This window comes from Nematolebias whitei, chromosome 2, assembly GCF_014905685.2.
Source record: "Nematolebias whitei isolate Nwh7 chromosome 2, NemWhi1, whole genome shotgun sequence".
Taxonomy (NCBI): Eukaryota; Metazoa; Chordata; class Actinopteri; order Cyprinodontiformes; family Rivulidae; genus Nematolebias; species Nematolebias whitei.
In genome coordinates this window covers 18,022,281-18,035,537 of record NC_056499.1, presented here as the reverse complement: position 1 = coordinate 18,035,537, position 13,257 = coordinate 18,022,281, and the positions used below count along the sequence as shown (strand labels likewise).

Genomic DNA, 13,257 nt, shown 5'->3' with positions numbered 1-13,257 from the left:
ATATATATATATATACACACATATTATTTTTTTTTTCATAAAGGTACAGGATTAAAAAACAAAACAAATATTTTTGATAATATTCCGTTTCCAACAGTATAAGATTTTTTTAATGAAAAATCTAATAAACCATTGCAGACATGTTTTTGTTTTTAGTATTTTACATCGCTTCATAGTGTAACTCTTTTTGTTGCATTTTAATCCAATTTATTTTGTTTACTTTACATTTATGCTTTTATAAGATCCTCTATTGTCTGTACCTCATCTGTGTTCTTTGTTTAAAACAGGTCTCTCTTGTAAATGAGTCCTCGAGGCTCAATGAGACTAACCTGTACAAATAAAGACTGAATAAATCTAAAGCATAGCACAGGTGATTATTGTTTTTGGTTGCATTTATGATCATTTGTGCAGTTTTAAATGCAATAATGTATATTTAAAAAACAATATTTAGTTAAAAACTAGCATTCTATGAAGGAATGCATACTGTTTGCCAACTTGTATGCCAAAATTTTAAACAAAAATCTTGTTACATCTGATAGTACTTGTAGTATCTGTTGTAAATGACTCTTAGCTACTACTACATCCCACTGTAGCTCAAAATATGTACAATCGGCCAGGTTAATGCTAATTTTGTGTTTGAAAAGTTTAAGCTGTGGCATATACTTTAATCAGGTCAACTCCAAAAGTTAATTAGCTGCAGACATACATTAAGTAACTACTTTTTGAGCGTTTCATTAAATCCACCTCATTAGTAATGAGATATTTTGCTAACGGACAAACAAATAAGCTCATGCACACATGCACAAACAAGGACATTTACATTATTGCTCACCTTTCATGAAGGCAGGTGATGATCATCAAATCAATGAAGCAAAAACAAATAAAGGCAGTTTGTGTAAAATTCAGCACACAGCTGTTGGTCTACAGACATGAAGCGAGGCTCATTAGCATCACGTTTTAGTCTCTCACCGTTTTGACGATGATGCTGTCATGACAGGTGCTGTGGAGGCCGAGCTGCTGCAGAATGGATCTGACCTGCAGCAGAGCCAAGCGATCACTGCAGGAAGAAAAGGCAGCCAGTCATTATCACTGAACACACCAGCTGGAACATCAAGCGACAGTTTGAAATATTGAACAAGCATTTATGTGGTTGATTTGCAGTAAAAGGTGAAAGCAGAGGCTCGTCTACCTCTCTATTTGTGACAGATATTTGGTTTCAAATATTCCTGGTGTCTTCAAGGTTTCTGTCACATGTCCCTTAAACAGTAGACCCCTTCTGGTTAGATCCAATAATACCCGTCGCACAATTTCTCCCAAATACATCCCACTGGTGAGCTTTTCAAACCTACACATAAAAAAAAAAAACCACACAAAAATAAATAAAACCGTCACTTCAGCATTAGAAAAGTGAACCAGTGAGGAGGATGTTCACGCAGCTCAAACATGAAACGATCGGTTTTTGGAGATAGACAGGATAATAAAACACAAGGAGCATTTTTAACCTTTGTTTTCCTTGGTTGATGGAGTTTTTGTCCACCTCGGTGTCATAAGACGTGATGATATCGTCCAGACAGCCATCATCACCCAAACCCCCCCACTCTGTGTTTATACACATTTTAGACATCTCAGAATTTGCTTTTTTCTTTTCGTCGTCCCCAGCTTTCTGCTGAGAGAGAAAACAGTTTTACTTAATATTTTAATTTATGACGACCATCATCACATTACTCACTGCTCCTCTAAACTTTGTTACTTTTTCCTCATCTGCTTCGTGCGTCTTTTCCTCTCTCTTTGTTGGGACACCTCCTTGTTCAATCTTCTCAATATTCTTCAGTTCCTCCATGTAGCAAAGATTTGTGCCTGTTCCTAAAGCACATAACCACAGCTGGTTCAGTCTTAAATAACGCCAGTCAAAAAAGGTTAGCAACATCATGGTTTTCATTTTGAATAAGTATATGTCCAATTTTTTGACAAATACTGCATGTTACATTACAGTAGACCAAGCATTTTAAAGATCATGTGTTGAATCTAGGCCTGAACCTGCAACCCCAGGATTACAAGACCATGGCACTGTCCACCGAGCTACTGTAACCCCAGCTATGACTGTGGTATCAGAATCACAGTATCTGAGACTAATCAAACTGCTTTTACTTTGTAAAGATACCTGAGCTCTTGTCATCCTTTTCTTCAAAGTTTGTTACATACCAGCAATCATTCCAATTTCACACAGAGGGTCTTCATAGGCGCAGCTCATCATGGTCCCAACTGCATCGTTGATTAGGGCAACAATGTCCAAGTCAAACTCCTGAAGGCATGCACAGATATTTTTGCACACATGCACATCCAAACATTAATTAGGTGGGTACCACTTTACAGTAAGACTCCCCTTATAGATGGCTAATAAATAGTTTACAGTTATGTTATTAATTCCTCTATAAACACATTATAAATCATTAATAACTGCTTATTATGCATTAATTAAGGGTGACTGAGACAAAACTGACCAGTTTCTTGCCAAATAGTGATCCAAATCTGTTTACCTATATATTTCATCTAGAATTGTTATATTAAACATTTTAGACCAAGTTACTACCTTGTAAACACAATAAGAATTTGTAAACCTATTTCTTTAGCATATAATATTGTACTTCATCACTGCATTACAAGTACCTACAACTAATATTATATAATGAAAAAATTAGGTTTACAAATGCTTATTGTGCTGACAAGGTAGTAACTTAGTAAGAAATGTTTAATATAACATAAAATATATAGATGAATCTATTTAGATCACTATTTGGAAATAAACTGGTCACTTTTGTCTTTCCGTCACCCTTAATTAATGCATAATAAGCAGTTATTAACGATTTATAAAGTGTTTACAGAGGAATTAATATTGTATCTATAAACTATTTATTAGCCATCTATAAGGGGAGTCTTATTGTAAAGTGGTACCATTAGGTGCAATATTGTTCAGTCCAGTGTCTGCAGAATGTGTTCTTACACAAACAAATATTACATGCACATAATTCGGAGTTTTAGTTCAATACTGAAAATAATTAAAATCTGTAGAATCAATGCTTCCATCTCAACAACCACAGCTTTGCTCATCATATAAAATTTGTTATGTTTGGACTCACGTTGCGTCTCTTGATGGCATCTCGAAGCATGTTGACAACATCGTGTCCTTCACAGTCTGTTGCCTTGAAGCCTTTGGTCCAGCTCACCAGTGTGCCCTGTAAAGGTATAAAATCAATGAATCATCCTCAGGAGTCTACTGACTTAATAATTATTAATCATTATAGGTTGCAATCACTTTAAGAAGAGATTTATGTGAAGTTAAAAACTGATCTTATGGGACAGAAATGAAATCTGAGACAATCCAGTGCCTACCGTATCAATGGCAGACTGCTCACAGGGGAACGAGAAGGTGAAACCTGCAGGAAGACGAGCTTTCTTCAATCCCATGTAGTCCAGGAAATCACAAACGCATTGTGCTAAATGGTCGAACAACTAAAGGCAATCAAAGAAAAACATCAAACTTGCAAGATTAGTCTTTTACTATGAATCTGGAATGAGGATTGTCTTACCTCCTCTCCAGTTCCCTGCATAATCTCCAGTGGGATGGTGTAAATTTTGTGGTAAAGTCGGCATCTCTGTTTTTTAAATCTCACAAGCAAAGCTCTGAAGTTAGTTCCTCCAAGATCAAAGGCAAGGTATTTCCCACGTTCTAGAAAAAAAAAAACCACAATTAACATTACAATTGTTTTGTTTTGGTTTTGTCAAAAAGTGGAAAGATTATTTAACCGAGTAGTTTTAATAATAATAAATAATACAGTAATATAATTTATTTTCAGTGCTATTCTGACACTTAAGGACACCAAACAGAGGGTATAAGCAACACATACATATAAAAACATCACATAAAGAAAATGTGCAGTTAAAAATGTTAACATATTAAGGCATGAAAAATAAAATAAAATAGAAATCTTAAAAAAAAAAATAAAAAAAAGCAGGGTGGCATAGTGGTTAAGTTGGTAGAGCTGTTGCCTCTCAGTGAGAAGGTTGCTAGCTCAAATCCCGGCACGGGGCCATTCTGGGTGGAGTTTGCATGTTCTCCCTGTGCATGTGTGGGTTTTCTCCTGGCTCTCCGGTTTTCTCCCACAGACCAAAATCATGCATGTTAGACTGATTGGTAACTCTAAAATGTTCCTAGGTGTGAGTGAGAGAGTAAATGGTTGTTTGTCTCTATGTGTCCCTGTGATGGACTGGAGATCTGTCCAGGGTGTCCCCCGCCTCTTGCACAGGGATGGCTGGATATGGGCACCAGTCTCCTCCATGACCCGAAAAGGAAGAAGCAGGTAAAGATAATGGATGGATGGGGGGAAAAGGCAGCATAAAAACAAGAAAGTGCAGCTTTTAATCAACTTGGATAAGCAATCCTGAACAGACACATTTTGAATCTGGCCTTAAAGAGAGGGAGAGAGTCTGAGTTTCTGGGGACAGTGAACTGCAGAGCAGCTGAATGCTCTGCTCTCGATGGTGGTTAGGCAGACGAAAAGAACAGTAAGGTGGAGAGATGAGACTGCTCTGAGGGAACAGGATGGAGTGGCAATGCAGAGAAGATCAGACAAATATGGAGGGGTGAGAATATGAATGACTTAAAATGTGCACAGAAGAGTTTTGAAATTAATGCAGTTTGACTGGTAACCAGTGAAGTTTGTATAGAATAGAAGTATATGCCTTGAGGAATGGATTCTGGTAATGGTACAAGCTGATGAAGTCTGAATCAGTTGGTTTATGAAGGGATTTGTGAGGAGGACCAAAAGGAAGAGAATTACAGTAGTTGATACGGGAGCTAACAAGACTGTGGACAAGTATAGCAGTAGTATGAGGCATAAAGATGGGGTGGAGAACATTAATGTTATGAAAGTGGAAATATGCATACTGGGTGATGTTTTTGATGTGAGATTGAAATGATAGTGTACGGTCGAGGATGAACCAAGACTCTTAATCCGAGGGGATTGGGAAGCAAAGGATGAAAAGTAAGCAGGAGTCTGAGACCATTAATGATTTTTATAAGAGCAGTTTCTGTGCTATAGAGGGGATATAACCAAACTGGAAGTGTACATAAATATTGTAATTTGTTAAATGAGAATGAAGTTGAGCAGCAACTACTTTTTCAAGTGTTTTGAAAAGAAAATGTAAATTTGTAATGTGACGAAGATTATTAAAGTTAGTTGGGTCAGTACTAGATTTTTTTCAATATTGGAGCAATGGTAGCTGTTTGAAAACTGTAGGAAGAAAACCAGTGGTGAGTGTATGATAGTATGAAAGATGTAGAGGAGCAGAGAGGGGAGGCAGGCTACAAGAACAACAGGGACGGGATGACTTGGAGTTGTGGATGAAACCAGGGATGTCTGCGAGAGATGGAAACTGAAAAGCAGAGAAAGAGTGAGAAGGAAAAGGGGGTTGAGGTGAGGTATTAATAGCAGGGTTTGAACTGAGGAGCAGGTGAATTTTCTGAATTATGTAATTAAGAAAAGACCTTAAGGAGTCACATAAAGCAACAGAGTGAATATGAGGTGGAACAGAAGCTGGGGGTTGGAAAGTTTTGTTAAATATGAAAACAGTAGCTCAGAATTGCCTTAATATGAATAGATTAATTCAGAGTGATAATTTTGTATGAACAATACAGTGCATTTAGTTTTTAATATGGTTTTTGCACATCTATTTGTGGATTGCATGACCAGTTTTTCTATGGAGATGCTCATACCATCAGTCTTTGGCTTTCGTCAGCTGTAGCTCTGATGGAAACCAGGGAGCAGAAACAGAAAACGAGACCGACTTGGTTTTGAGAGGAGCGAGATAATTGAGGGATAACTGAGGCCACTATTATTGTGAGAAATTAGGTAATCTGTGGTGAATAAGCCATGTAGATCCAGAAATCCATCAATGACACAGAAAAAGAGTATCAGGGTTTATTTTCTTAGTATTACAAAAAGTGATAACCTATTAAGGCATAACTGATGAGAGTGAGTTTGATATTAAAAGAGAGGAGCAAATGATCAGTTATGGGGAGTTCAACAGATCCTATGTTGATTGGGGTGAGACCAGAGCAGATTAGATCCAGAATGTGACCATTGGAGTGTGTGTGGGGAAGTCAACGTGTTGCTCAAATTTGGAGCTATCAAGGCATGATGAAAAGTCTTTAGTGAGGAGATGACTAATACTGTTCATGTGCGTGCTGAAATCTACCAGCAGTAGTACGTTTGATTTATAAAGTGGATAAATACGTAAGCAAGAGAGCAAAGGCATTAAAGTTGCTGTATGATTTAGGGGGGCAGAAAAAAGTTGCAACAATGGCAGAGATGGGTCCAGATAGTTGACAAACAACTGACTCAAAGGAGTTGAAAGCAGGAATAGATACCGAGTTTCCATTTCTAACTGTAAATTATCACAGGACGTCCTCCGTGGTGAGATGTGGTTGACAGACGTAAAAAAGCCCGGAGGAGTTGACTCGTTCAGAAAAGTTATTGGGTTCTTGCCAAGTTTTAGTTAAGCACCAAAAGTCCACCCCATGGTCAGTGAAAATATCCAGGATGAGATGTTCGTTGCTCGTGAGTGGATGTTAAGAAGACAAAAGCAGACCGTTGTGCTACCTCAATTCCTAGTGGGGCTAGACAACCTGGGTAAGCCAGCTAACACAGAGTGGTAAACAGACTTGCTGGAGTGTGGTGGAGGGTTCCCAGAAGAGGACTAGAACAATATTTTTTTTTTATTTGGAGTAGTCTGTGTAAAAGCATGTGCAAGAACCCGGTGGCTGTATCCTCGGCAAGGCAGGAAAACAATATCCAGGTGCAGGTGAAGGTGGAAGCCCAGACGGGTGATGACGAAGCCAGAGGAGCTCATTAGCTTTATATGGGATAAGTCCTGTCACGGGTTGATAAACTGGCAGCAGGAGAGTCCAGAGAAAGTCATATCAAGTATAAACTCAGCCAGCTCACATTGTGGATGTAGTGATCCAGTCAGAACATTCCAAATGAAGGTGTGAAGTCAGCACAGGACAAGTTGGCAAGAGTCGCACAGCACATAGAGTAAAAACACAATCTTTGGTGGTAATGAGACACTAAGGAATAAATCTCTCAGGTGAGAACAATTGCACAGTCCATTGAGTCATAAAACAAAAGTTTTCGAGAGTAGCGACATCGCAGCAGCATCCACTCAGCTGTCATCCATATGGGCATTTTGTGTGGGAAGAAGACAAACAAAGCTATCAGTGTAGTTGTCATGGAGAGTTTGAAGTGTAAAGGTAACACTCGTTTAGTTCCTTACCTGTGCCATCAGGTGTGAGGTACACAAAAGAAGGTAACATTTTGATTGTGGAGGTACTTTTACTCTTCAGTCCTGCCTCCAGCCGTGCTCTCATCCTGGCTTTGACCAGCAGGAGCTGCTCTTGGTTTATTCTGAAGAGAGCCAGTGTCTCTACCACCTGGAATACCGAAAATTCTGTGCTTCAGATGTCAACAGTAACGAGGGATATTTTTGTCCATCTCAAAATGCACACACTGTATCATCAATCTAACCTTTCGTCTGAGTAATGCAAGGCGCTGGGCGACTGCTGCAACCAAGGCAGCACCTTTGCTGCTGCCGCTGTCAGAAAGGACAAATCTAACCTGGCACTCAGGAAGCAACCGTCGCACCACTTTATGAAGACGTTTAGGATACCTGAAAAAAGTGTGGTAGTGTAAAAAACTTATTCAGTAATCAAATAATGGTCAATCAGATCATTTGGACAGTTACTTTTTTGTGGAAAGATGTTTCTCCCTCTATATGGAGGGCTTCATCAGTCTGAGGAGTCCCAAGTAAATTGTTTTCCCACTAAGCAGTACACTCCTTTAGTGGACCAACCAATTTGCTGGAGATAAGATGGTTTTTGGGGACTGTCCTGCCCCCGTCGACTCCTCCCAGGGAGGCAGCCACAGCCAAAGTAGTTCAAGACATCAAAGTTCATGCTCAATCATCCAGGTACAAAATTAATGTATTCAGTAATGTCCTATTATAGAATCTTCACCTTAACATGGAGGGTACAAGGACACCATGATACTGTGGGCTGTGTTCTTTTTGGCATCCAACTGACTGAGTTTCAAAGATCTTGAGTAAACAAGACCACAAAAAACTGGTCACCTTCGTAGGGTGCATGTGGTGGCAATGTGTTTCTGATTAGCACCTGTTGGGTGAGCCTTGACTTGTGGGACTCAAGTGGGCCCAGCCTGATAAAGTTTAGAATGCCACCTTGACACAGACACTACAGGAGGAGAAGTCAGGGATGGGTGCAATGTGAGCTTGTTTTTCATTCCTGGCATCATAAACCGGTTCTAGGTACTTGCCTCCCACTGCTGGAAATAAATTGAAAATGGATGTGAGGCAGTGATGCTAACTAGATACAATTAGGCTCAGGTATTCACAGCCTATACACTCTGAAACCAAACTCCTGCAAAGGAGTCAGAGTCCATCCATACAACATGTTTGTCTGTTGCTTTCCTTTTCGGGTCATGGGGGTCACTGGTGCCCATAGCCAGCAGTCACTGTATGAGAGGCGGGACACACTCTGGACAGGTCTCCAGTCCATCACAGGGACACATAGAGACCAACAACCATTCACTCTCTCTCACACTTAGGGACACTTTAGAGTTACCAATCAGCCTAACATACATGTTTTTGGTCTGTGGGAGGAAACTGGAGTACCCGGAGAAAACCCATGCATGCACGGAGAGAACATGCAAACTCCACACAAAATCGACCCCCAGCCGAAATTTGATCCGGTGACCTTCTCACTGAGAGGCAATGGCCCTATGAACTGAGCCACCATGCTGCCCAGGGCTGGAGTCTATCATACCAAAACCAGCTGAACCGTGTTCAAGCCCTCCATTGTAGTTGCTGTGGTCTAAAGATGGTTGGTGGATGTTGCTATGGTAACAAATTACTATCAGTGGCAAAAAGATCAATTTTAAGATTTATCTAGCAACTCCACCATGATGAGGGCACTCACTTCTTCAATTACTAATGCATGGCCTGTTGATTGTATAGCCTGATTAGATAAAACTGTCTTTAATTACAAAACAGATTTTGCTGTTAAACACTCAAAAGCATTTTAGCCCTTTAAAATACAATTTCATGGTTACTCCAAAAGAAGTATGATAATCCTGCAGGAAGAACTGAAGTCTGCACTAGAATTGCTACAGCTAGCTGCTGCCGTTTTCTCTGCTGGCAAGTAAGCAGACTACTCTGTGCAGATAATTGTATGATGTAAAACTTATGGCTATGTAGAGGTGTTATTTCTCGGTGTTCTATGAAATAGTTTACAATAAAGATGCTTTAAGATGGCAGAAATGTCCCCCTTGGTTTTTGGTCTCATCCAGACCAGTCATTAGATTTTAAAGAGCAGCTGAAATAAGAGCTTACAATTTTCACAAAACACAGCTTCAAACAATCTGCACTTTATTATGCACCATCATAGAAAGTGATAACTTACTGTGGGTGGGTCTTGTACACCGTACCATCCACACCAATGGTGATTCTCAGTCCTCCCAAATTTCGGTTTAGTCTGATTCGTGTTAAGATGGCTGCCAGTCCCGCAGCCACCAGATTTGAGGACCTGAATGATACAATGGTGCTGACATGTTGAACAGCGATGCAGTCATCAGGTGATGGGGTCAAATCAAGCTGATTTAGAATGTTCCTGGTGTTATTCAGACCATTTCTGTACCTAAGAAAGAAGATTATTACTGGTTAAGATTTTTAGACTGAGGCAGTGATGGAGAAATAATGCATCTTAACGCACTCCTCCATTGCTGCTACATCTGCAGTGGTTATCTTCCCTTTGGTCCTCAGGGCATCTGACACACGTCCATCAAACAGCAGTCCCAGTTTAGCCATCTTTAGTACAACCAACCTCACCAACTCACCCAGATACATGCCACTGACCATTTTCTCAAATCTGCAGTTAAATAAAGTGTGAAGAGTAAAGACACAGAAAATCTGAGACGTGTCCTATATTCTGTACAGCATCATGTTTAACATGAGAGAAGACAAAGATGTTTCCCCAACATTTGTTTCCCAGGGTTGCTGGAGGCTGCATCGACATCTCTGTCAAACTCCGTTATGAAATCATTCAGGGCCCCATCATCTCCAAAGGCCCCCCACTCAGTGTTCACACACATCCTGCCCTCATCTCCCTCCACCAGGTCGATATGACGCAGCTCCTCCATGTAACAGGCGTTAGTGCCAGTGCCTAAGTACACAAAAACACACAACATACATATGTTGCATTTATATTAACACTGACATACAATATATACACAGGGTTCAATTATTATAACACTAGCATGAAGCTGTAAATACATTAAATTTAAACGAACATTATAAAACCCTGCCTCCTATTTTTTCCTGTTTAAATAGATTACAAAAAAAAAAACAAATAATACCATCTTATAGTCATGCGTCAATTTTTGTTATTGCAAAAATCCACAAGAGGGAGCTGCATATATTGAACAAACCATAATTATTTCAGTCAACTTTCAAACCTTTTTAAAACCATAAAGATAAAAATTAAAAATAAATAAAATGGAAAAAAAGAAAAATTTTCCCCCTCAAGTTTTGGAGTTAAAGCTGAAATTTAGAATTTTTTTTTTTTTATATATATAGGTTTTATAAAATTAAATATTTTAATTATTACAACTATTTCAGAGCCACTTCTTGGTTATTTTAAATCTAATTTGAAGACGTTTTAATAGCGTTACTGCTGTCAGTGTTGAGACAAATGTGTATTTTCATGCATTCATCATGTGTCATGTGTGTTCTACTTAAGAAGGAGATTTAGACATTATACTCTTTTCTATTTACTAACTGTGAATGTTAAACGGTCCCATGTAATCATTCTTACTGTGACCAGTCCGTGATGAACAGAAAGAACTGGTGATTTTAATATCCTCAAGGATATGATATTGATATGATAGATATGATATGCTGACGTGTCTCAGGCAGAGTCATTGACTCAGATCCACTCCTTCCTGTCTGCAAGTGGACCTTTCGATGATGGCTCAGAACATGGAGTGGAGGAGCTGAGGCCTGGACTGAAAGATTCCTCTATAAAACTAATGTGGCCGGTCCAGAGAGTTAGAGCAGGTCAGGGTTTCATGTGGATGAGAGCACTGATAACAGTGTAATATTGTAATTGCATGTTCTGTAAATTGTTGGACTGCTCTCCAAAGCTTTGAAAATAAATCTGATGAAATACACTTTGGTCTGTTCTGGGAATCTCCTTTTTTCCACAACAGCAGCTTCTAGCTAAACTGTGACTAATGGGTTCTGATATATTACAGGAAACTATAAAAGTGATTATTTAAAAATCTGCCCTGGCTGCAGAGACTAGTATGACTTTTGTGAATATTCTTACCAACGATGAGTCCCACTTCACAGTACTGGTCATCAAATCCACAGGTCATCATGGTCGCCACAGTGTCATTAACCATAGCTAATACCTCTACATTCATATCCTGCACAAATCAAAAGGTGATACACGTCACACAGCAAGTTATCATAGGGGTGATGGTTTTATCACGGTCATACAGACAGATAACTGAAAGAATCTGTAAAGTAAAAAGAGCTAACAGATAACAAATTTTCATACAACACTAGCTTGGTGTTAAGTGTGTCCTTTATAAATGGGTGAGCGCAGGACATTAGGTGGCTGGTCAAAGAAAATTAGGATAAAAAATAAAACCATCTCAGCAGATGAACAGCATTTTAATGTCATGCTGTTAAGAGTAGAAAAATAAACCTCTGATGAAGGCCTTCTGGCTGAAACATTAAAATAAAATTAACTTTGTCCCTAAAAATCATTTGTGTACGAGTGATCCGTTTTTGAACATTTGGTATTGGATTTTACACACCTTGATTCCATGTAAAAGACAGTACACACAATTATTTTTCAATTTTGAGGGTAAAGAAACATCCTGTATGCCAAGTTTTCAGCTTATAGTGTTTTTCGGATTCACGGAGTTAGTAAAGACAAAACAAAATAGAATACAATAAAAGCCTGCCAAATAGTGTCATTTTACGCATTTTTAAATGAATATAAAACAAATTACCTTTACAAAACACCGTTCACAACAAACAAAAGACAAAATCAGTTATTTGCTAAAATATTTTTGTGTTATGACAGAAAATCCCGATTTAGGACGTCTCTTTTATTACCTGAGGAATGCATCGAAGAGGAAAATACGAGGAGTGGATTAAAAACATAAAACGTGGTCAATCTTCAAAGAAAAACATCCATTTTTCCTCGAGATAATCTTTTTTTTACTTGCAGTTTCCTTATGACTTATACTTTATGTTTCAGAAGTGTCAATGACCACTCATAAACGACAGGTCATAAATAAACTCCTTGTGCCCTGGGTTCATCAAACAAATTGAGTGTAAAGAATAAAGTGATGAGTTCTGGCATCATACCTCAGTCCTGTCAATAGCTTCTCTAAGGGCCTGGACCACATCCTTTCCCTGAAGGCCCCGGGCTCTGTAGTTCTTGCACCAGCCTAACAACTTGCCCTGCAGAAAAAAAAAACATTTTATGAATCTAAATCTGAAAAGATGGACTCGTGTAGACACCCAGAGTAAAGTGCACTGCTGTTACAGGTTATGAAAACCAGATGGAGGACCTACCTGATCCAAACTGGTTTGTTCGCAGGGGAAAGAGAAGGTAAAGGCTAGGGGATGTTTTTTCTCCAGTCCGATCTTCTTTTCATGTAGAAAGTCCTTTAGAGACTCTGCCACATGGTCAAATAACTACAGATGAGAAGCATTGGAGAAAGCAGTGGAGATGGTTGAGAATCTTTGAATTTATATTCTGCACATGATCTTAAAAAGTGTTGAATCATTTCTTACCTCTGCTGCTCTCCCAGCATGCAGCTCCTTTGGTATCGGATAGATCTTCTCCTCCATCTCCACTTCTCCTTTCCTAATCCCAACACCCTCTCTAACTTTAACTTGGAGCACCTTAAACTTGGAGCCGCCAAGATCCAGGGCCAGAAACTGACCTTTCTCTGCAGGAGAGTGAAGCAGAAAAACAGAGCACCATTATCGGTGAAAGTTCTTCTGAAGTGACCACCAATGTGTAAACATACGTTTATATCAATGCTCATTATAACCTGATCCGTCGGGAGTGGAGCAGACATGTGTTGGCAGCATTTTGACAGCTGC

The 13,257-nt window shown here is 39.2% G+C and overlaps 1 protein-coding gene across 1 annotated transcript in view; it reads right to left on the bottom strand.

The window, feature by feature from the left end:
* LOC119425956 (hexokinase HKDC1-like) overlaps positions 1-13,257 on the bottom strand; it is a 15,957-nt gene that overhangs the window by 974 nt on the left and 1,726 nt on the right. The window contains 19 exon segments of the mRNA XM_037693517.1: positions 970-1,057; positions 1,190-1,345; positions 1,503-1,666; positions 1,751-1,863; positions 2,203-2,302; positions 3,138-3,233; positions 3,391-3,510; positions 3,588-3,727; positions 7,333-7,489; positions 7,584-7,725; positions 9,533-9,766; positions 9,842-10,009; positions 10,011-10,075; positions 10,077-10,291; positions 11,456-11,555; positions 12,511-12,606; positions 12,721-12,843; positions 12,943-13,100; positions 13,206-13,253. Coding sequence (XP_037549445.1) covers positions 970-1,057; positions 1,190-1,345; positions 1,503-1,666; positions 1,751-1,863; positions 2,203-2,302; positions 3,138-3,233; positions 3,391-3,510; positions 3,588-3,727; positions 7,333-7,489; positions 7,584-7,725; positions 9,533-9,766; positions 9,842-10,009; positions 10,011-10,075; positions 10,077-10,291; positions 11,456-11,555; positions 12,511-12,606; positions 12,721-12,843; positions 12,943-13,100; positions 13,206-13,253 — 2,483 coding nt within the window.